A 25,284-nucleotide genomic window follows, 5' to 3' on the forward strand; every position below is an offset into this window, starting at 1 on the left:
TTGTTTTATTTCCGTCATAAAAAATATATCACAATATATATATATGTAAAGAGATACAAGGAGTAACATATACATACATAATGAAATAAATTCTAAACATTGATTAAAAGAAAGAAAAGAAAAATCCATGATTGAAACATGTTAAGAAGGTTAAAAGATCAAACTTAAGACAAAAGACGGTTGGATAACCCATATTCAGCTGCACCAATTATATGTGCGGCTAGTCTTCCATGGGGACCAAATAAAAGAGAGAGAGAGAGTCATAGGGAGAGGAACATGAGAACAGAAAAGAAAATACAAAAGAGGGAAAGGAAGGAAGAAAAGACAAGGTAGAAAAAAAAAGAAGGAAAGGAGAAAAAAATCACTATCAGTTTAATGCAGTTGTTGCTCAGCCGTCGAATCATGTATTTCATAATTCATACTGCAGTTGTGAAATGAACATGACGAAGTATACAGGCAGGGACATGCAGTCGAGATTGTTGAGGAAGGGGAATCCGACGAGCATCTGGTCGAAGAGGAATGGGACAGAGGACATAATAGAGGAATATAACAGGATATGGTGTAAAATGTTACATTTGTGTCGATTATTTGGAATCACATGGACTGATTTCATACAAACATGTTACACTTTTAAGTAATGATAAACTCCCGCCTTCATTAGACCTTACATGAGCTAAAATGACCCAAAGGTGACCTTGGCATGTGTTTTATTTTGTATAAATGTACATTCCATTTTCCATAAGCTTTAATTTGATAACAAACATGATATGCTTATTCCGTATACTAGAAAAGAGATACTGTAAATCATAATTAAGAGGTTGACCTATGTGAAAAGGATTGTAAGTTTTATGACGTCATAAAATGACGTTGCCCCAAGGGTACCAAAGTATAGCCCCTGTCAGATTCTAAATATGCACATCCTCATCATAACTATCACTCAACAATACATTTAATGCTCCACTTGTTTGTATTCCAAACATGTCCGCATTATAATTATGTTGCATTGCTTACATTTGTGACCTAATTTGACCTTTCATGACCTTAAATTGGTCTGAACGTAATATAAATGCCTTGTGATTCAAATGTGTGGATTTGATTTTGCATAATTTGATACCAAACTTGATATGTTTATTCCGCTCAGTAGAAAATTAACAATTAAGAGGATGTAAGAAAGTTTGTATGGTTTATGCCGCCACATAAATAAAATTCCTCAAGCTGCCAATGTCGCACCCATCTGATTCTTAATATGCGCACCCTCAACTTAACTTTCAGCAAAAAATGCATAAAATTATTTGTATTTAAAACATGATATTTTTTGCCTTATATGTATTACTTACATTTGTAATGCAATTTGACCTTTTATGACATTAAATGACCTTTAACTGACACAGGCGTAATTTAAATGCCCAGTGATCCATATATTTGCATTTGATTTTTCGTTAGCTTTAGTTTGATATCATACTTGACATGTTTAATTCGTAAAATATGAAAGTCATATTTAAGAGCTATGTAAAAAAGTGGGCGTGGCCTATGACGTCAATTTATAAAAAATGCCCAAGGGTGCCCAAGTGGCACCCGTCGGATTCTTGAAGTAGACACCCTATACTACATCTTTCATAAAAAAATTGCATATATACCCAACTTGACGGTCATGTTGTGGTTATACTTGACTATAGAGAATTTTAAACTTAATGAGATATGTAAAATAATTCTAATAATAAATCAATGAAAAATCAACATTGAATACTGTAGTAATCTGAAAAAATATATTATTGAAGGTTTTAACAAAATTTCCCCTTGTTTTGTGGTTTATTTCCAATTCGTTCATTTTTCGTCATTTTTACCTTTGCCATTTTTACCTCTGCCATTATTACCTCTGCCATTTTTACCCCTGCCATTTTTACCTCTGCCATTTTTACCTCTGCCATTTTACCTTTGCCATGTTTACACTGAGCCGAGTGGAGGAGTTGGCAGTAGAAGAATTGGCAAGTTACCGTTTAATTTGGTTGGGATGCACAACCAAAAACGGGAAAGTAATTAAAGAACATTCATTCCGACTCCTTGGTGGCCTCTGAATTTTGTCATAAAAAATAATTTGACAAAGTTTTTCGAAACAACAACAGCCAAAAAAATAAAAACAAACACCAAACAAACAAAATCGGAGGGGGGGGGGCGTTGGCGGTGGATACATTAGTTCACATTTTCCCGCTGCATTATGCTAATTAAGCTAATTTACGACGTCGTCATCGGTTAAAGCGAAAATCTAGTGTCAATGAAACCCTCGTCATAGAAAACATTAGAAGAGCTGCATTATTTATGTTTTCAGGTCGTTCTAGACAATACAGTGACAAAGAAAATTCAATTCATTTATTTCCTCTTTCAATCTTTTTATATTTACAATGATAGTTCAATATACATATTTACAAAATATAACATTTAAATCAATTCTTATAATACAATAATACCGTGAAATCGAAAGGAAGGGAGACCAACTAAAAAGCAGGGCTTGTAGGGCGAATTAGGCCCCCTTTCATTATGAATTAAAATAAGATAAAATAAAGAAATAAACAAAACAAAGAATATAATCAATAAAAAATGAATAAAAATAGATAAATGACAATAAAAAAATGATTCAGTATACACTGTATACAGAAATCATAAAACAATTAAACATAATACAAAGAGAAATTAATAAACACGTTTACATATTAAGTTCTGATTCACTTTGGGAAAAGCGATAATCTTATATGAATTCAGAAGATATTTTTCCTTTGAAATTTTGTATTGAATTACATTGTATAATATCCTTTGAAAAATAATTCCACTATTTTAGACCAGTTAAAACAAATGTCTTCTGTGCAAACGATGTTCTATTCAGAGGTAAATGAAAGGAACTCGCCTGGCGAGTGATGGTGCTTATGAATTGTACAATTTTTTTATACAAACATATACATTAACTGTCCGAGTTGAAAAAAAAAGTATAAATCTTAAATAGACTTTATTTCTCAAAAACAGAATATTTGTATATGCCCTGAAATCTGCATTACTAATACCAAGGAGATATCTTGCTAATACGAATCATCTTTATTTAAAAGTCAATTAATTTGGGAATTCGCTGCGTTACCCCATGCAACATATCCGTAATTCAAGTACCCGGTAAGGTAATAAGGTAAAGTATGTTAATGATCGAGCTCATTATGCTAATTACGCTGAATACGATGATAGCATGCAATCCATACATTGCTTATAGTATAAAAAAATGCCCAAACCAAGCTGAATGTACAATAGTACCCATCGAGAAAATTATATTAACAAAACTTTCCCAGGACCGATTTCTCCTCGGCAAAATATACACGCCGCACCATACAGGGAACACGTCTAAGACTCTAAAGCCGGGGGCAGGGCCGAGATCTATTCAGTGACACGAACGCAAAATGGAGTGGAAATGCATATTTGTATTATTTTTCTTTCTTATTATTCGTCTTCAGTCAGTAAGATGTGAAGAAGAGCCGAAGGTACTAACGGAAACATTCGACGTCAGACCTGGAGGGGAATCTCATAAAGTAGAAAAGGCCCTTGTAAGTAAATCGGACAAGATATACGATGTCCCACTTATTCAAATTTGTGTTAGTACCGCGTACCGTACCTGGCCTCACTCACACCACTTGTTCACTGCAACCACCCTGCCTGTGGGGAATCTACAGAGCGCTCAAAAACTTGATTTTTGGGCATATTTTTGTGTACGCCCTCTATTGGTGGAAAGTAATATGGCAAGAAAATTTTCATTTTTTGATCTCTATTTTTAATTAAGAAAAAATAATTTAAAGAATCAAATTTACTTAAGAGCCAAGTTGCATTACGAATAGGTGTAATGAAAACTGTCAGTGTAAAAAAATTCAAGCATTTGTCCCAAAGAAAAAGAGAAAATAAGCCAAACATTGCCACCCTTATTTTGCCACACATGGAGATATAACTGAGAGCAAGGTTATACCATAACCTTGTTCATTTAATGAGTGCCATATTATTTTCCACCAATAGAGGGCGTACACAAAAATATGTCCAAAATTCAAGTTTTTGAGCGCTCTACTAGTGAATACAAAAAATATTCCCAAGTTACTAATGAAAAATGAATTGCAACTGTACGGAAATTAGTAATTTTGGTCACAAAAGTGACATTTTAATCATTTTTTAAAGTGTGTGCTCTGTACAGCATTGGCATGCCATAGTCCAACCTGTAGATTCCCCACAGGCAGGGTGGTTGCAGTGAACAAGTGGTTATATCATAACCTTGTTCATTGAATGAGTGACTCACACTAATACGATTACGAGGTTAGTATATATACTAACCTCGTACAAGGGACCGTGTTTAACCCTGGATTTGAAGTAGTCGGCAAACATCGCTTCATTGCTGAAGTAATATTTGCCGAAACTCCTCCCAGGACCAAAATCCAGTTAAAACCAATTAGGGCAAAACCAATTGAAACCAGTTGGCCAACTGGTTTCAATAGGGAAATTGGAACAACTGGTTCCAATTGAAAACCAGTTGCCAATTGGTTCCAGTTAAAAACCAATTGGTTCCAATTGAAAACCAGTTGCCAATTGGTTCCAGTTAAAACCAATTGGGCAACTGGAACCAGTTGGCAATTGGTTCCAGCTGTTCCAATTTCCCTATTAAAACCAATTGAATCCAATTGGAGGCAACTGGTTTCAATTGGTTCCAGTTGAAACCAATTGGAGGCAACTGGTTTCAACTGGAACCAGTTGAAACCAATTGGTTTCCAACTGGATCCAATTGGAACTTCCAGTTGGAACGAACTTAATTAGTTACAAATTAATTAGCATTTGCACTAACTATTTCTCATGCCAACACAGAAGCAATGTTGTATGTCTATTAATACCAATGTAAAGGGCATTGATAAAATACAGACTTTCATATGAATATATTTTAATGGAAGATCTTCAAATATATGTATTTTTATTTGATGTAATTTGGTAACAGTTAGTGGTGTACTAATTATCCTTTAATCTGTTTTAATTATAATCTATAACATTTATGAACATGGTTTCCACTGCTAAGTATTCTAAATACTTATCTTTAAAAAGTGTGGTACTTGAAATTGAAAAGAATTAAATAGATACATTGTTAATGATGATTAATCTCATAAAACATTAATCTGTGCACACTGGCAGATAATATGCAAATTAACTGGTTTCAATTGGATCCAGTTGGGTAACTGGAAAATTTCCAATTGAAAACCAATTGGAAATAATTTCCAGTTACCCAACTGGTTCCAATTAAAATTCATTTCCAGTTACCCATCTTTCCAGTTAGAAGTCATCTCCAGTTACCAAATTGGTACCAGTTAGGATTTCCAGTTACACAACTGAATGGTTCAAGTTAGGATTTCCAGTTACCCAACTGGTTCCAGTTAGAAATCATTTCCAGTTGGAAGTCATTTCCAGTTACCCAACTGGTTCCAGTTAGGATTTCCAGTTGCCCAACTGGTTCCAGTTGGGATTTCCAGTTACTCAACTGGTTCCAGTTAGAAATCATTTCCAATTGGAAGTCATTTTCAGTTACCCAACTGGTTCCAGTTAGGATTTCCAGTTGCCCAATTGGTTCCAGTTGGGATTTCCAGTTACTCAACTGGTTCCAGTTAGAAATCATTTCCAATTGGAAGTCATTTTCAGTTACCCAACTGGTTCCAGTTAGGATTTCCAGTTGCCCAACTGGTTCCAGTTGGGATTTCCAGTTACTCAACTGGTTCCAGTTAGAAATCATTTCCAATTGGAAGTCATTTCCAGTTACCCAACTGGTTCCAGTTAGGATTTCCAGTTGCCCAACTGGTTCCAGTTGGGATTTCCAGTTACTCAACTGGTTCCAGTTAGAAATCATTTCCAATTGGAAGTCATTTCCAGTTACCCAACTGGTTCCAGTTAGGATTTCCAGTTGCCCAACTGGTTTCAATTGGTTTCAACTGGAAATTGTTAAATTCCAGTTAAAACCAATTGAAACCAGTTAAAACCAATTGAAACCAATTGAAACCAGTTGGAAATCCAACTGGTTTCAATTGGATTTTGGTCCTGGGCTTCTAGCTACGCACTGGGGCTCTTTCCGGTAAGTAGCAATACATAAAAAAATTATACATATGATTTTGAAATGATTTCATTATAAAAAGAGCAAATTTCGCTTACCTCGGCCTAGCAAGTGACTTCGTTTGTCTCTTCTACGGAAATACAAGGAAGCCCGTTGGTGGCGCTAATAAATTTCACAACCTTGATTCAGCTCCTCGGTAATTTTATAACTGTGTCTAAATTCTCTGAATGTGCAATTCTTATGATTAATTTACTAATTATGGGCACCAATAAATGAAATACCTTAAAAAATATAATTCAAGATTACTATTGGCGATGATATTGATAACACTTTTTTGCAATTAATTTAAAACGATGACTAATAAAATAAAATTGAAAAAAATACACATGCCTGGAACGAAACCAGCAGTACAAGCTTTAACACACACACACACACACACACACGAACGTCAATAATACGGTATACCAAAGTCTATACAATGAAAAGATTGGACACTTCACGGACTTCGCGTAATGCCTTGCGTGTAAAATAGTGTAGGTGCCTAGTCTTTCCCTTGTCGTGTCTTTGATATGAATATAAATCGCGCGCCCTCTTTAGGAGAAAATTGATGTCCACGCCAACCAATTTTTATCTCCGTGAAATCTTCACTAAAGATCAAGAAAATATACATATTTTTTTAGAGAAACTTCAAGGAGAAGTCACGGAAGGATCTAAATGATTCGGTAAGTGTCATAGCAGAATGTGAAATACCAGATTATGCGTGATATTTTAAGTGGGCAAAAGCCCAATATATTTTTAATGTGTCGTGTGTGTCGTGTGAATATGACTGATATTCCTTCGCACGCGAGACGATATGAACCCATGGGTGACCTGGCCTGTAGCCTGTACTGTAGACGTTGTAGTGTAGAGTGATGGCCGAACTAGCCAGGAGGCTTCTAGAGAGTAAAAATAATTTACTAACGTAGGCTTACTCTCAATGAAGCCAGGTCTTCCTTCTCATTCACCTACACGAAGGATCCCAAAACCTGAAACTTTCACCCCCGAGATTTCTACTTTCCTTCGAAAAGATCTAGCCCTAAAAGGCCTAAATCATGTAAATGAAAGACCCGTGGAGATCGCCATTTTGCTCATACTCCCTATATCTCCGTGGGGGGTTGTGACGTCAGCGATGTACAACTCGGTGTCCGACCTCGGCGCTTGCCTGTGATTGCTAGCGTAAGATACATGGGCCAAAGTGGATCTGGCTGCCGAAATTGGTCAGAAAGGGGCACAAAATGCAGCTTTTACCGAATTCCTGATCCGCAGAAGAGGCCAGAAATCTCTTTTAAAAAATGGGTGGCTGCACTAAAGGTGGAGAAATACAACAATTCCTCCAAATTCATGAGGAATGATGTGTTCGTAGCGAGCATTTTACCTATTTCTTCAGCCGAGTATTGGGGCTCGAAGTCGTAGGCTCTCGGGCTTTCTAAGTTCTATTTCAATACAAACGTCCGATAAGTTTTGTTTTAACTTAGAATTGACGGTAACAAATAATAAACAACGTTAGATATATTGAAATATAGCACAATTAACAATTTACCGATATGCAAACGGGATAGACAACCAAACTTCCAACATAACACGATCACTCGGTTCAGGGGCCAGCACTCAAGGGTTCATAACATGCCGCCGCGCACAGAAAAATCAAGCCATAGAAGTCGTGTGTTGTGGACACCAGAAGTAAGATCTCAGCAAGCGCGACCCACTAGTTAGAAATCTATTGCCAAACGCGGTTCATGGTGCTGGGCTTCTCGCTATACGTGTGAGTGGGCGGCCGGGGACGGCTGTATTGTCTGTACGTACAAATTTAGCTTTGTCAAATTTGCCAATTGGGATATCGTAAATGAATGTGTAAACATTTTCATCAAAACTCATCAATTTGTGTTTTGAACCATAAAATAATTTAAATACCTTTTTGATAATATTTTTAAGTGTTTTAGGTGTATATTTTATTTATTTCTTGTAAAAAAGTATATATATTATGCAAACTCGGGGTTGGTTTCAGCCTGTGTATAGCTGCACATGGAAGTTAGTAACGAACCTTGCAACAATGGCGATCTCCATTCAGAGACTTCGATCGTGAAGAAGCCTAACTTTGAAGAGGTGGTACACCACTCTGGGAAATCGGATTTTGGTATAAGTGGATTCATTTTGATTATCATTTACTTATCAATGATATTATGTGGTATTACATTTTGGGTTTCATTCTCCTTTAACATGTTCTGTAGAAGCTAAAGATTTGTTAAACTTAAAGTCATCAGTTTTCCCTTTTTATCTCACCTCCCCTTCTCCCCCTGACTGTCACTCTCTCTCTCTCTCTTTCATTATACCACTTTCTGTTTCTCTGTCTCCCTCATCCAGGGATCATTCAAGTGCAAATTTGTATACGTAGCTCAAGGAGGAACAAATGAGGTGAGGGTCATTTTTAAATTTTAGATGAATAATGGTCAGGTCCACCCCCCCCCAAAAAAAAAAAAAAGTTTATTTCAACAAAATATAGAAGAAAAAACAAACAAAACAAATCCAACAAGCATATTTCTGAAAATGTATTCTGAATTTTGATGAAATTTTCAACAACATGCATGTTTGGTTCTCTCTATTCATTCAAAACAACGTTTTGGTGGGATGGATTAGTCACCTAGAAAGGCATTTCTTTATAGTATGATTTAAAGAAACAGATCTTAGGGGAATCAACCCGAGTATTTGACCAACATATTGTTAAAACATTTAAAACCGATAAAAGAACATAAGACTATCATTTTATTTAAAGAGAAAAAACAAATTGATGTGAGAGAAAAAGGGCTTGTTTTGCTACTTGGTTTTAAAGTATTGTTATTGCAGTATGTTTGTATTGTAGTTTTCAATTAGCGTGTCATTCAAGTAGGCATTATGGGTCGTAACCCATATTTTCTGAGGTATTTTAAGTACTGTACATAGCAATTTATAGATTCATAAATCATAATGTCTAAAATGGATTATAAATCTTTAGGCTGTTTTGTACATGAAAACTACTGATATGGTATTGAATGATTTTATTGTTTAATTCAAGGAATGGGACATCATTCTTTCAAAGGATGAATTTGGTGCTTACTCGTGTACTGTTGTGAGACCTGGAGGAACATCTTACATATTTTTTCAGCAATTCAAGATGAAGATTGCTGGAGCAAGACTGACATCAGTCAGAGCAGCGGTGAGATACATTTATCTTTTTATTAAAACCTTGTTAGTAATGGATGGCGAACAGGGGTGGCGAAGCTACAGGGGGTGGGAGGATTTTTCATGTAGTTTTAAAAAAAGGACAAGAAAAAAAAGGGAGAAAAATGTAGAAGGAACAGAAAAAAAATAGTATGAAAGGATAGGTCTTAGATGTGTAACTTTATGATACCCTCATTCAATTGAGATAAAATGTGAAGTCACCTTTATATTGCCTCCCCATACCTGGCACCGCCCCTGTTGCTGAACACTAAAGTTTTGGTGTGTTGGATATAAAATGTATTGTCAAAGCTTAATTACAGTAAGAGAAACTGACCTTTCATTACATTCAAAAGACATCAATTTTAATTAAAAAAGGGTACAAAGGCCGGCCAGCACAGATTCAGGAGGGGGTGGCAAGTGGGCCTTCCCCTGTTTTCTTTGTGCCCCCCGTCTTGCCTGGGTGGGAGTAACGAGGTCTGTTAACCAACGGTGTTTTACAACCTCATAAATGCAACGTAACATAGATGGTGTAACCCCAAATTTGCAACCCTAAATGGCTTAACAAATTGCTGAATGGTGCTGAAAAAGCTAGAATTAAAAAAAAATACATCAGTGCCTGGATTCTAATGCTCTAAAAGACCGAAATGAGGGCCAGGCAGCTTGTGAATGCCCAAATTTGATACCCCATCTCTTTCCCTTATCTTTCTGTATCCTTTTTTGTTCCACCCTCCCTTACAATCTGTAGGGCAGTCAAGATGTACCTCTAGAGCCTGATGAGTATGTTGTCAGCAAACATCACAATGAAGGTAAGTCTTGGGGGGAGGGTGCAAAAAACTCATGATCAGTTGCAAATTCAGTTTAAATCCTAAAACTGATAGAAAGTTGTGCATTTGATTGCAAATTTGCTATTGATTGATGGTCAGATTTTTGCATGAACAAGTATATAATTTGGTTTTCTTTAGTTCAGATTGATATATCACTTGTAAATTTTCATCTGAAATTTGCATTTGATTGCAATTATTTTCTTGCAACACTCTCTTGGGTCTGTTTCATGAAGAGAATTTAGGACTGTGGCAAAACATTGTATGGAAACATTAATTTCTTTGCAATTTTACAACTGATAGATTAATTTTAACTGTAGCACAATCTTGCAAGAATCAAAGCAGCAATTAAGTGTAGATTTGCAAGATTGGAAGAGCTGTGATGTGGGGGCGTCATGGTCTAGTGGTAACGACTCTCATGGGTTTGAATCCCAGCCATGGCGTGTTTTCCTTCAGCAAGAAATCTACCCACATTGTGCTGCACTCGACCCAGGTGAGGTAAATGGGTACCTGGTAGGATTTATTCCTTGACACTTTAGCACCGATATGGTGGGGTAAAATAATATGATACCACGTATCAAAGCGCAGTTGAGTATATGCACATAGAACAGCGCTATATAAAAGGACATATCATAGTATTTTATTATTTATTGATATTGAGACCCAAAATATACTTGCAGTTGATGGCAATCTTCTTGCACTGCCTCGTGATAGTTTTTTAATACATGATTTACCATAGATATACAATTATAATAGAGTGGTTGTAGAATTCTTATTGCTTTTTAGCTCTTCAGATTATAGATTACTACAATAATTTGGGTTATCTTGTCCCAGTGGGCATTTGTCCATTTGATTGACGTTAGTTTCGTCCATGTTCATTTAATACCTTCGCCTACCATGAATGGTTGCCCAAGTCTTGTTGCCCAAGTCTTGTGCTTTCAGGTCATCCATCTCATTTTTTTGTCTTTGTGATAACCAAAGAGCTATTTGATGGATCAACTTTAAACTTGGTCCAAGTTTGCATATAGGAATGACATTAATCTCATTAAATTGGGCGGTCATGAGGTCAAAGGTCACAGAGTGTCAGTTTATACCAGAAAATATCTTGTTTTTGCAATAACTAAAGACCTGTTTGAGGGATCAGCTTCAAACTTCACTTATGTATGCATATGGGAGTGAAGTTGATATGATTGACTTTTGGGGTCACAAAGTCATTGGTTGAAAGGTTACACAGGTCTTTTTAAAGGAGTTAGATGTGTATTAGGTGGGATTAATTTGAATTGCATTAAGTCCAAAATTCATCATTGATCACCACCCCATCGTAATACTTTTGTTATTCTTTTTTATTTCAGTTCGCAGCAAAAAGGATGTATTCAAATCTATTCTCAGGGAGCTTACGGTGAATGCAGAACCAAAAAGTGAATTGTAACTGGGGTAAACTCTTTAACCTGTTGCTTTACAAAGCCTATAGGTTAAAAGTTTACTGATGACATAAAGAAAAAATTCCTGTTAGAAATTTTTTTCCATAGTTTAGTTTTTATTTCCAGATCCACTACCTTTAAAAAAAAAATCTCTCTATTTTTATTCATTTGTTTATTTTTATTTATTTTTTTTTTTTTGGGGGGGGGGGGAGGATCCTGCCCATGTAGAAAACCAGAGAAGTAGATATATGAAAGTTTGAATAGAATCTGATGAACAATTACAAAGTTATTACATTTGAAAAGTTGTAGAAAAAAAGGTTGTTCTCACTGTATTATGGAGATTTAAAATCAGCTACATTTATGAAAATATTGCAATTTTGGGAATGGACTACTCCTAACTTTTCTATTGTAAACGAAATTGCCAAATCTCATCATATTCTAAATATTTTCAAGAGTATGAGTGGGCTTACAAAATTTCTTCTTTTGTGTTCCTTTTTTACCCAAAGGAAATTGCATTTTTTTTTGGAATTGGTCCTGAGAAAAATGTATCCTGAAAAAAAAAATCATTGCAAATTGTCTCATCTGTACAGCTGTGATTACTGTTACCAAAGATCATTGAACATTTTTTATGTTTACAATGTTGAAAAACAGTTGTTATCTTACAAGTGTCACTAGAGTGGCATACAATTATTATTATTAATTATAATAAGCAAGTGCAAAGGCGTCCTCTTTCATTTTTGAAGTTTTATTTTTTCAATGAGTAATGAGTAATATGTGTCACTAAAATGTCTAGTCTTGTGTATCAATAGCAATCTTGATTCTGGTGGATTATATATATATATATATATGGTGAAATCAATGGGAGCCAAGAATAATGGTAGTTAATCAATTTTTGTGATGCTGAAAAACTGTCTGTACCAGGAATCAAACAAGGATAACGGACAGAACTTTCATTAAACCTACCCTCTATACCATTTATTTCACTACATATTACCGTAATTGTTGCCAAAGCTGCTGTACGTCATTTCATACACTATACATGTATATATGATATATATATATATATCTCATCTTCAACTCCCACAATTCATTTATTTCATTAATATATTCATGTATGGATCATTACAAAAATACAAATGACACTGAAATATGTTTGTTTTGTGGAGGATTTTTATGTTAATTTTTAGTCAATTTATATACCTAAATGATGGCATGTCTGCAAAAATTTTTGTCTGAAACGACATCAAGCAGAATCCTTTGACATGTATTTTTTAGGAGCTTTAGCTCTATGATATAATTTCTCTAAAAGGTTTACTTGGCAAAAAATGTTGATTTGAGATGTCTGCTCTTAATTTTTGATGATTTTGGACCAGATACTGCCTGCTTGTTAAAAATTGTAAATCACCATGGATACCAAAGTTATTAATGTACCCCCCTAAATTTAGGGCAATGTAATTGAAAAAGTGTATCTCCAAGTACTTTAATAAACATGACATGAGTTAATAGGAGAAAGATGTAGCATTATTTGCTAGGAAGATTACAGAAATGGTGTCTTTAGTCCAAAGCTTTCTTTATTTGTGGAATATATATACATGGATGCCATTTAGAATTGTTTTCAAAAAGTCAGAACATAATCTGGAAAAGGCCATTTTGCACACAACAAAATTGTTTTCTATGGCTGAAAATAAGTCTGAATTCAGACTTATGTCTGAAGAGTGGAATCCTAGCTGTTGAGACTTCAGATTTTGTAGCAATTTTGCCAAAATTACTTACGATTTTAAACAGCACTTTCATTTTAAAATGTATGTCTCATGCCATAATGAAACAATACAAGTTTACTGATTGAAAGGATGCATGTGACAGAGGGTTAGCTTGCCAGAATGACTAGTGCATGTATTGATCAGTACTTATAACCCAATATATTGTATCTCCTTTTTAATTGAAAAGACAACGTTCAGGGGGGGAGTACAGCACCTACAAAGGGATATAAGACACTTTTTATGGGAAAATCATAAAATTTTAATTTCCTTGACGGGAGGGGGGGGGCTTGACTTACACGTATCAGATGTTTAAAAGAAAAATGTTACCTACTGGTAAATGCTAAATCGCCACTGCCTCAGATGAAGGTGTGAGAGTGGTTGGATGTGATGCTCTAACCTAGGCAACTTAATTTCCTATTGCAGTTGAGAATTATTGAAAAAAGGTCCCAATCCGTCTTGATTGCATGTACATTAAGCATTTATACATTCCAATGTGAATACTGATTATCACTTTATTTACCTATTACTGGATTGCATACATTCAGAATTTCAGAAGTGCCTTACTTTTGATAGATTATGTCGTGGTGGTTGAAATGAAATAACTAAATCTATATTGTTGCAATTATCGGTATGTTCTTTTCTGCTATGTTTGGAACTTTTTAAAATTATTGACTGGATTGATTGATTGTAAAATTTTTAACGACACTTAAAGGAGAATGAAACCCTTGAAACCAGCTGAATCCATATCAAAGAGAAAAATCAAAGGAACACATTGTTGAAAGTTTGAGGAAGATTGAATGAATAATAAGAAAGTTATGAGCATTTGAATATTGAGATCACTAGTGCCATGTAGATCCTCCCATCGGCAATGCGACCAAGATCTGTGATATCACACACGTACAACTCCGTCATTACTTTAGTACTTATTTCACTTATATTCTCACTTTTATAGAGTCTATCACAAGGTGAGGTGTTCTCTTTATGAGATGACAAGTACAGAGGTTTCACAACATTATATCATTGATGAATCGTTTGTCATATGATTAGAATGAGCAAAAAGAAATGTTTTGGGGTATATTTTCAGTGTCCAAATGGGAGAGTTGTACGTGTGTGACATCACAGATCTTGGTCGCATTGCCAATGGGAGGATCTCCATAGCATTAGTGATCTCGACATTCAAATGCTCATAACTCTTTTATTGCTAGTCCTATTTTACTCAAACTTTTGTTGATCTTATTTTTTTATTTTTCTGCTTTCACAAAAGCTAACTTGCTCCAAGAGTTTCATTCTCCTTTAATGTAGGTGTGTCATCCGAGGATTAGAACTTGGACTGATGTCTTTTTATTTTATTTTGAATTATCACATTTGCATTTGAGAAATGGGTGATGGTTTTATGTTGTAAGCTATATGGAGGATGAAATTAAATTTCATGAGACGTCAATAAAAAGATGTGTATGTATAGTACGCAGCGCTTAGAAACATTTGTTTTAAAGGGGAATCCAGCCTTGGCCATAAAATGTTGTGTTGGGAAGGAGAAAAATAAATTAAACAAAATGGTGAACGTTTGAAAGAAATCGGTCAAGCAATAAGAAAGTTGTAGCTGCTTTAAAATTGAGATCTCTAATACTATGTAGATTTCAAATTGGCAACTGGGTAAGTAAATTATGACAAGGGGCAAGGACAACTTTGCCATAGGCCATGTACATTATTATCAGGGATTTGTGGTTTTCTCCTAAGTACCCATTCCCCTGGGGCAGTAATCTAAATATAACCCAGGTAGTACATTGTTTTATGTCCTCATGAAAGAAAAATATAATTTGAAATAAAACTTTTGGGAAAAATGACATTTTAGCCATAATATGTATTGGAGTACATGGAAGAGTAGTCCTTGCCTTACATCACTATGCCATCCCATATGCAGCCAATTTGAAGTCTCCATGGGTATAGTGATTACCAATATTTACAACTTTTAAAAATTTATAACTTTCTTGTTGTTTGTCCAATTTTGTTCAAACTTTCACCTATCAACTTGTCTGATTTTTCTTTTCCTTATAAAAACAAGTTTTTATTTGGGTTGGATTCCCCTTTAAGTGCTATATAAATGTTGCATGTTATTATTATTATTATAACAATTGTTATACATGTGATTGTATTAGACAAATATTTTGGCTTCAGACTCTTCGGAGTGAGGGGGTCTTTGTTTGTTATTGTGATTTTGTTCAATGCTCAGTAATGTTTCTTGTTGGGTATGTATATTTCATTCTTATGTGAAAATATTATAGAAGCAATAAAACTATTGAATCATGTTGAAATTACATTTTTGCTGTACAGAGTTTTTTCTTTCTCTGTTTCCCTGAATTCCTCCCATCATCCTCTTTATATCTTCATGCTTCTCTTTTCATCACACTTTCTCTCTTCTGCTTATCGCTTATCACTTCCTCTTCTCATTAATTTTGTCATTTTCTCTACTACCATTTCCTTAATCTTTCTCTTTTCATTATTTCATGCCCCAAATAAAACTTCCCTCTCACAGACAATAGAATAATTAACAGGAATCAAGATTTCATTTAATTATTTTGTAATACATAATTTGCAAAGCCCAATTCTGTTTGTAGTTCTGGTAAAAATTGATAAGGTCTCAAATGTATGCTATTCTGTAACAGCAGTGATCATCAACCCATTCCAAATTGGTTAAAAAGCATTGTGCACTACACACATTCACTCATTCCATGCTTCACTTTATGTCAATAATAAGTTTCTGCATTTTATCCCTCCTTGATTACTAATTCAAATTAATTTTCTTCTTAGAAGAATACTCATCAAAGTTAAGTTCCACTGCATGGTCATCCTTACTTGTACAGAGCGTTCAATCTATGGTTTGGTTTTCATAGTCCAGCTTGTCATGTTCTCAAGTTCCAATGATTTGCTCACCTTGGTGTAACTTCAGATTTCTTCTTGTTTCTCTTAACAAAAATTCTGTTTCTTGACATTGATAATGAAATTCTAAGCTGCACTAATTCCCATGGTTGATTTCTGTAATATAAACCAAAAGTTGGAGATAGAATAGAGGGATGTAAAGTACTTAAAGTAATTGACAGGTTGTAATAACTTTCAATTTAGTGCAGACATGTGTCATGAAGCAAACTTGGAATGGGCTGAAATGTGTCAATTGCTGAACAAACAAAACAAATGAAACAACCATAAAAAACTTAATATTAATTGGACTTTCTAAATCTTGACACAAAAGCTGAAATAACGATTAATTTTAAAATTGATATCCGGTCTCTTTCAGGGGGGTTATTTTCACTGGGACACACTTTACAAATATCATATCATTGAAAATAGAATCTGTCAGGCAACTGGTGCATTTCCTAAATGTATGCAAGTTGTGTACATTATCGTGATGTCACTCTTCTGTGTTAATCTTGAGAGGGGAGGGTTGATCATAGTGTACTGAATATCAATCACAAAGTTCTCTTTCAAAATGATTATAAACCTCACTCTTGTTTTTTTCTGGAATCTCACAATTGGTTGTACATAATATTTAACACTTTATCTTCCCTTTGCTTGGGATTGATTGTTCAGTGAAATACATGTATTTCTTTGAATTTCCAAACTCCAATTTTCTATTATGTTGTATTTTGAAAGAACGGTCATCCCACAAAGCCTTTCATATTTTTTTTAATAATGAATGTTTTTAGTTTATTATGAAATGCATTAATTGACATCAAGGGCTCACAGGAGCCAACTACATGTACCTCAATGCTGTTTGGCATCAGTTTTCTTAGAAATTACAATACAAGAACATCAACTCAAATCAATTAATACATTTGGAACAAAAGAAGCAATTATATTTAGAATAATGCGTACATGTATCATGATGTAACATGTACTAAAAATAAAATCAGTTTCCATGACACCATAGATGGGGCAATCTATTTCACTTTAAAAGTGATTACATTTGCTTGCCTGAATTTCAACTGAATAGATACATGTAAGTGGCATGTCCCTAACAGTCTTGCATTGAATTTAACATACATGTAGCACAGTCTTGATTTTGTGACATTGACTGGTCTCAACACTCTTTATTGGCCTTAAAAATAATTGGTACCTCTTAATAGGACTAAAGTAAAGCAATTTGCCTATAAGTAAGTGGCCTTGCCCTATTAAAATCAAAGGCCTGAAGATTAATTTTAACAAGCTCCATGGAATATGAAAATAAGGACTTTTTTTTTTTTTTAATAGGCCTACAAGTATATATATTTTAATGTAACAAAACCTACTTAGTTCATAATTCATTCACTGCAAATGATGTCATCTACCTCCAAATCACTTTGACCTTGGCAAGGTAATAATTTATTGCTGACATTTGCAGACCATCTCAATTTTTTTTATAAAATTTGATTGAATAACTTTAAATTAACATTTGAAGAAAATACATCAATTATCATCAAAGCAATTGAACTGAAATGACATCTGACCTTGACTTGGTGACATAAAATTATACTTGTCAAATTTCTGATAAGTACTTTAAAATCCTTAGTTATATCAAATTTTCACAAAATAGGGACTTGCAGTTATTGTGAAATAGAACTAGATGGATTCTCAGTTGAAAACAGTGGAGATTTATATGCCAACGCCATAGCCAGATCAAGAATAAACTTTTCATATAATTCTCAACGTTTAAATTAATAACCAATATGACCTTTGACTTCTGACCTTGTGACTCGCCTTCATCATTGGATTATCATCGTGGACCAAGCTTTACATGTAAGTTGATCTGTCAAAAAGTTCTTAGTTATCACGAAAACGGGACTAATGGACGACACAAAAACATAATGCTTAATACAGGAACCACCTTTGGTAGGTAGAGGTACATGTATAAAAATCTTTAACCTTTGGTTAAGTTCTTGATGTTGATACTACAAAAAAAGTAAAGTTTGATCTTACTATACATGTAGTCACTTTATTTTGGATACTTCATAACCATACTCATCTACATGTAAGTTTTATGAAATAGGGACCAATACTTTCAAATTAATATCTTGAAAACATATTTATAATGGTGATACAACATGGTTTATGTTCATTGACCCCAATGACGTTTGACCTTACGTGAGCTGATCTTCATACTACATAATAAGTGACACTTCATTGCCCTGATGTCCAAGTTCCATGAAATAGGCCCATAAATACTCTCAAAGTTGTGATGACATTTAAAAAACTTTAACTGTAGTTAGGATTTTGATGTTGATGATGTCGCGGCCACCTCACTTATGCTATCCAGGCAAGGCAAAACAAGATCATCATTTGATTCCATTTTACATGTGTTTCTTATAATTCATCAATTTTCTCTGTTAAAATCTTGAAAATCATAATTCTTTTTGCATAAAAATAACCAACTTATGGACCCATGTCACAAACGTGATACAACAAATGTAATTACACCTGTTAGAAAATGGCATAAAGGAAAGTATGCAATGCATAGACACACTGGGGAGAGTTTCATGAAGTATCTTGTCCATGATTTTCACTGTTCCATTTCATTTCATCCAATCAGGTGGAAAGATTTCAGTAACTTATAACAATATTGATTTAATGAATTGCTCTCCATGAATCAATCATAATGTAATAACAAGTACTTCTCTTTTTGAATCAAAATAATCAATTTCAGGACCCATGTCACAAATTGATATAGCAAATGTAAACCTGTTGGAAATAGGCATACCAGAAAGCATGCACAACATCAGCTTACTTGAATCAATCATCATCTAAAACTTCTCCATCTTCTGGATCAGAGTCATCATTCCTCTGTGGGATGTCATCTAGCTTTGGGAACATCATATTATCATTGTCCTCTTTGATATCACTGCACTCCTTCTGAGGCAAGGGTACTCCACAATCCAGAGGATCAAGGTTTGATGGTTCATCCGGCATTGGCTCCATTTCATTCACACATGGTTCATCATCTAACTTCGGAACTCTATCATCTCTCATGTCCATTTCACCAACAGCCTCTCCATCTCCCTCAAATCCTGCTTCCTCCATCTCTTCCTCCCTGTTTCCAGGGTGATCATCCCCATCCTTGTGGAAGGCTGCAGACTTTCTGGTGTGCCTTCTCCTCTTTTTCCGCTCTGCTTCAAAGATCTTCTTCTCTTCTGCGAAGATGTCCTTGATGGTTTCTTTGGAGATGTCTGGATCTGTCTTCATCAGCTGGATAAATACCCCACCCGGTGATCGCCGCCTTGATTGGTTCTAAGAGAGGAAATAGTTAGATTTACATTGAATTATCATAATTGATGAGTGTGGTGTTTGACAGAACAAAAACAGTCACTGGTCTTTTGTGGTTTGTTAGATTACAAGTGACCCAATATTTAAAAAACAAAACCATTTCAGACTATTACAGGCAGGGCTCTATATCTCAAAGCCAAAACCATGTTTGCCTTTAAATACGTAATCTAATATAAAAGGGGATCAGTCTAAAGGAAAAGCTGTTTTAGAGGAAGAAGATATGGAGCACCAAAGTGTGACATCAGTTGCCATGGTGTCATGGGTGCTGGTTCTAAACAGAGTCGCAGCTGACGATCGTCTGTACACATTTGTATGACTTTGGCTCATCTGAAAAATGGGTTGCAAGCAATCAAATTCCGATAGCAGTCATTTTCTCCTATGAGAAACACACGCTTTCTTTGGGGGGGTTCATTTGTTTAGATCCAGGCCTCCATGACACCATGGCAACTGACCTCATCGCTTCGGTACTCTACATGTATATCAAGCGAGAAGAACAGTTTAAGTATACCAGACAAACAATGAGAATATGAATTCTCAAAAAGTTGTATTCACTATAAATTACATGTAATACCTAGGGAGACTTTCAAATCAGTACCATTGGTGATGTCATTATGAATGTAATGTAGGCTAAAGAAAACTCTTCCACTTTCAGTTCCTTAAATACCCCCAAAAGGCTCAAATGACCTTCTTTTCAGGTACACTTATGCAAGAAAACCAACATCCTACTCATTACTGAATGGAAAGAGCATCAATGCGTGGCAGATCAAATTTAATTAGATGGATTCTCAAATGCATGCATTCAAAATTTTGCCTCTCATATATCATGAACAAGAGTGTTGCTAAGGCAAGCACATAATACGCCTGTCTGTAACACGGAAAATTGAGTTATTGGTCAAGCAAGAAAAGTAAAAGGTGGCAACTTCACCTTTGACCTTCTGGCCTAAAAATGAATAGAATTGCAAGGATCTATGCTAGTATCATACACACCAAATTATATGAGCCTAGGTAACGTTAAACTGCAGTTATCGCGTTTACAAGGACTGCAAAGTGGTAAGATGAAAATATGTCACTGTGACCTTGACCTTTGACTGTTTGACCTCAAAATCAATAGGCTTCCTGGGATCCATGCTAGTATTATACACACCAAATCATATGAGCCTAGGTTAAGTTAAACTGAAGTTATCGTGTTTACAAGGAAAAGTTAACGGACGGAACGGACATACAGACGGACGGACGGACACCAAGTGTGATACCATAATACGTCCCGTCGAGACGGGGCGTATAATTAAAAAAAAATGTTGAGGGTGCCACTACACCCCTAAACCCAATTGATGAAACATAAAAAAATATTTTTATTCATAGCATTTCTTACCGCTATCATCATTCCACCATCATTTTCAATCTCCTCTGTTTGCTTCCATATCTGAAGTGCCTTCTCGACTCCAAGAATCTTGACTATTCTCAGAATAAGTTCTCTCTTTGGCTCTTGGAGGCTGAAAGCAAGCTGACCTGCGATAACCTTTTTCTCAGCACTGGGGTCAATCTCCACCTTCTTCATCAGGACGACCTGTTCAGTACTGTCTGAATGATTTCCAAGCCTGCTCTTTACGTTGGAGCGCCGGAACCTGTCAGCAACCATGGAGCCACGCTTCTTTAATTTTTCCCGAAGGTCATCATGTGGTCTTTCTAGTTCTTCTTCCTCCTGCTCACTATGTCTTGGTGGATCATTTGCAAGCCAAGCGTCATCCTCATCCTCCCCTACTGCCTTCACCAGCTTTCTACCCTTGATGACATCATCTCCAGGAGGAATGTTTGTGGCTACACCAAGAGGGAGCTGTTCTGTATCTTTGTAGCTGTAGCTCTCAACATCCCGTTCCATGACCTGATCAACACCAAAATGTGTGATTTCCCTCTCGACAACCTCCTGGTTCTGCTCTACGGCTACAGAACCCCAGATGTTGTTCTTCCGCCTCTTCCCTACTGTAACCACTCCTCTGTCTCCATCTTTCATCCTTGAAGACCTGTTGTCTGGTCTCTCAGAACTCTTTCCCTGCTTCTGCTGATCCCTGTAGAATGAAGACTCAGACAAGGACAAGGCAGGTGCTGTCTTTCGACGCTTCCAGGACTGTTCATCATCACTGTCACTCTGATCACTTGAATCATCTTCATCACTCAGTTCAAACTTTCTAATGCTCCCTCTTGGTAAATCTTTCTTTTTAGGTGTTGTTTGACGCTGTGTGAAGGCTGCCATGTTGAATTCCAATACTACAAAAAGATAGATCTGCAAAGAGAAGTGATGAATCAGTAATAAGATAAGGTGATGTTAGCCAGCATCTACCTGCACTTATAGAATGATTTGACTTTTCAATAGTAAATTAACAACAAATACTAAATAAATTAACCAAAAATTATTAAAGAAAAAGAATTGAAATAGCACTTTGGTAGTTGAACCTATATCAATCCATGTTTGTTTTTTCATGAATAAAGCTGGATATATCTCACGACGACATATCTGCGCTGATCCACCCAGAAAGAATTGGTGGGATCCATTGGCGGCGGAAGCCAAAAATTTTAGGGGGGGACCACAAAAAAAATTTGACAAGCCAAAAAAAAAAAAAAAAGGTTACCAACAAAAAATTTAGGGCGGGTCCGTCCCCCCCCACCTAAAATTTAGGGGGGGGACACGTCCCCCCCCCCCCCCCGTTTCCGCCGCCTATGGTGGGCTCCGGGCTAGAGAGTAAAAATCATTCACTAATGTGCGCTTACTCTCCACGTAGCCAGGGATTGTGTCCCATTCATGTGCATGAACAGCGAAAAAAAAAATTTCGCCCCCCCCCCCCCCCCCCCGAGATTTCAACTTTCCTTTTAAAAGATTTAGCCCTAAATCCTGTAAATGGGATACAACTTAATTTCCGACATTACTACAATATTGATTTCATTTTAAAACAAGAATTCATTAAAAAACAAGAAAAATATTATGAAAAGAGGCAGCGTAGCTCAGTAAGTTAGAGCGCATATTTTGGAGATTGTAGATCTCAACGTGAGGGGTTCGAGTCCCGATCATGCCGAAACGCGTCTAACAAAACAAAAGTCTGATGCTATAGCGTTGTGTGTTAACTTGCCTCACCACTGTATTCAGTGCAGGTGTGAATGCAGTTGGAAAACACTCCGTCCATCGGAAAGGACGCAAATGTTGGTCCCGTGTATAGCCTAGGCTATAGGAGAGTCACAATTCCTATGCACGTTAAAACCAATACACTATTCGTCAAAGAGTAGGGTGTTCACCCGGTGTATTGCACCTGCCGGTCTCGGCAATATTCAGGTCAAGTACCCAATGCGTTTATGCCCGGGAGGGCCCTTTATCGTATACATCCACATCCAGAAAAGACGGGGAAAACTTGCAGCGATTCTTTACATAGCCAATTAGCCATCTTCATGATCTTGTTCTCTTCATGCTACTGCTAGCCTTTACTTTTTCGCCAAGCTACCACTTCAGTAGACAGTACAACTACAAGTACAACTCAGTACAAGACGCATATCCTCGATATGCATCTTGTAGCTGAATTCATATTTTTTACAAAACTCAAAATACTACCGTTTGATCAAGTACACAGTCACAGATCTAAGTGTCACTGAGTTAAATTGACTGTTCGTCTGTCATTGTCTGTTGTTTTTGTGGTGTTGTTTACACGAGAGTCGATCGAGAGCTCACACGAAAGTCGGTATCTGGGCACGTGTAGACAAGAAACGTATGAAATATATTCCTAAATATATGTCACCATTCATGCCTCAAACACAAACTTCAAACTTCAGTCAGTTAAAAAAGTATTTACACATTAATAAATCAAATTAGAAGAGTAGGCTGAGGCCTAATTGACAAAATAACGTACACTTTTACTACTGGTTCCGGCTAGAATTTGGAGACATCATCAAACAATTATAGTGTCGCCGAAACGTCCAAACGCAAATATAACTATAAGAAAGAAATTTTTTAAAATTCACATGTATACAAATTTGTATCTTGCTTTGGTAATTTCTGCATATGACTGTAAATACTATACAAACTATTTGATATGGAATCTAAAAAAGGTAAATCAATTACTATCTGTACTTATTTTTTAAACAAAATTATTCCCCGGTGCATTATACCCAACGGCCCTGCATTGCACGTTTCACATCCAAAAGTGTAAAAGTCCTTTTTTCGAGCAGAATAATTCGTAAATAATACAAATTCGCACGGTTTGGCTGCATACAATATAAAAAGAGAACATATTCAGCTTTTAAGCGATAGGCCTATATAGAATTGGCTTGTGGGTTCTTAAATGCCGCTGATGTTTAGCATCAACCATCGTATAGTTTAAACCCATAGAGATATATATACTAATATGCGTTATTAGTATATATCTCTATATGTTTAAACCACATATGCAGAGTGAAACAAAAATCTGCACTTCATATGCTAAGCTAATATTATATCAATTATTTAGCTTGTGATAACTTATACCAGAGTCTTTATTGCGATTTCCCGCACGGTCATGTCATAGTTGAAATACTGTTGTATTGGTCATTATTTAGAATTTTTTTTTTGAAGACCTTTTTTGTTTTTTGCTTGTCTATTTTTTTTATACGAGACGACGTATTTTTTGTGTTGTTGTAAACATTTCATTCAGCTTGAACCCCCCCCCCCCTTAGAAATTCCTGCTTACGCTACTGCAATGAATACTAGTAATATCTCCATTTGCATAATGTACGTTCTTGTTGAATCGTGTTTGATGGCTTACATTAAGTTTTGTTAACATTTTACTTCTGAATTAAGTTACTGCCTCCTTTTTCCAAATCATACTACAGGACAAAATCACCCGAGATGTTCTCCGCAATTTACGAAATTATGTCGCAATGTCGGTCCAAAAAAAAATTGACTCTCCATAAATCTTTGGACACTTTGTGAAATTTCATAAATGATATTGTCTTGATAATTTCGGGACTATAGCTCCAAGTCTACTCCTTTCAGACCCGGATTTTTCACAAACGATTGTCATGCCCGAGGCACAATGGCATGGTGGCTCAGTGGTAGAGTGCCCGCCTCGATCATGAACGGGAGGTCGTAGGTTCAATCCCCGGCCGAGTCATACCAAACCAAAGGCAACGGAGACCGAATCTACAATAGTAAATCTATTGAAAATGTCTGTCAAATTACAAAAATTTGCAAATAATTATGTCGTTTGTTCATAGTCCAGGGCGCAGGGCCGTAGCCAGAAGCATTTTGTTGGGGGGGGGGGGTGTACCAGCTGAATTTGCCAACTAAATTTGGCGTGATCGCACCAACGTGAGCACAGGGGGAGTCTGATGGGGGATTTGACCCCCCCCCCCAATAATCACATGCTAAAAGATTTTGAATTTTTAGAATTGAATAAATGGCATTTGGTGAATACTTTAAGGTAAATTATACAAAGATATACAAAGATATTTGCACTGTAAAAATAAACATTTTGGATCAAAATAGAAAGGCTAGTGTGCCGTAGTTGCTAACTTGCAGTATAATGATATACCCTATGCATTAATAACATCAAAATCAAAGATTTGTTAATTTTTAATTGACCTTCTGTGCAAGATGTCTCAACTAAAATTTCGAGAGTGCTAGTGCTAACAGAGGCGTACCG

General features: G+C 35.9%; 2 protein-coding genes across 3 annotated transcripts; one reads left to right on the forward strand and one right to left on the reverse strand.

Moving 5' to 3' along the window:
• Window positions 1-3,349: 3,349 nt before the first annotated feature.
• LOC129262531 (myeloid-derived growth factor-like) lies at window positions 3,350-14,002 on the forward strand. The gene is made up of 5 exons (XM_054900659.2): window positions 3,350-3,578; window positions 8,498-8,548; window positions 9,186-9,326; window positions 10,077-10,137; window positions 11,505-14,002. Exons 1-5 carry the CDS (start codon window positions 3,435-3,437, stop codon window positions 11,579-11,581), a joined length of 474 nt encoding a protein of 157 aa, XP_054756634.1. The 5' UTR covers window positions 3,350-3,434; the 3' UTR covers window positions 11,582-14,002.
• Window positions 14,003-15,878: 1,876 nt separating this feature from the next.
• On the reverse strand, window positions 15,879-23,593 carry LOC129262529 (phosphorylated adapter RNA export protein-like). Of its 2 annotated transcripts, XM_064099677.1 has the most exons (4): window positions 23,515-23,593; window positions 20,997-21,905; window positions 19,089-19,588; window positions 15,879-16,366 (listed from the first exon to the last, which is right to left on the reverse strand). In XM_064099677.1, exons 2-3 carry the CDS (start codon window positions 21,873-21,875, stop codon window positions 19,094-19,096), a joined length of 1,374 nt encoding a protein of 457 aa, XP_063955747.1. In that variant the 5' UTR covers window positions 21,876-21,905; window positions 23,515-23,593; the 3' UTR covers window positions 15,879-16,366; window positions 19,089-19,093. The 2 variants fall into 2 exon arrangements, with proteins under 2 accessions (XP_063955747.1, XP_063955746.1); XM_064099676.1 differs by having other exon boundaries at window positions 15,879-19,588; window positions 23,220-23,571.
• Window positions 23,594-25,284: the final 1,691 nt, after the last annotated feature.

This window comes from Lytechinus pictus, chromosome 5 (assembly GCF_037042905.1).
Source record: "Lytechinus pictus isolate F3 Inbred chromosome 5, Lp3.0, whole genome shotgun sequence".
NCBI lineage: Eukaryota > Metazoa > Echinodermata > Echinoidea > Temnopleuroida > Toxopneustidae > Lytechinus > Lytechinus pictus.

What these genes read in the sequence shown, in the direction of transcription:
- LOC129262529 (XM_064099677.1), bottom strand. Translation starts at nt 21,875, where the DNA reads ATGGCAGCCTTCACACAGCGTCAAACAACACCTAAAAAGAAAGATTTA. An exon ending in ATGGTGGAATGATGATAGCG is followed by an intron (nt 19,589 to 20,996) that starts GTAAGAAATGCT and finishes TTCCTCTCTTAG; the next exon opens with AACCAATCAAGGCGGCGATC.
- LOC129262531 (XM_054900659.2), top strand. Translation starts at nt 3,435, where the DNA reads ATGGAGTGGAAATGCATATTTGTATTATTTTTCTTTCTTATTATTCGT. An exon ending in CTCAAGGAGGAACAAATGAG is followed by an intron (nt 8,549 to 9,185) that starts GTGAGGGTCATT and finishes GTTTAATTCAAG; the next exon opens with GAATGGGACATCATTCTTTC. An exon ending in CAGCAAACATCACAATGAAG is followed by an intron (nt 10,138 to 11,504) that starts GTAAGTCTTGGG and finishes TTTTTATTTCAG; the next exon opens with TTCGCAGCAAAAAGGATGTA.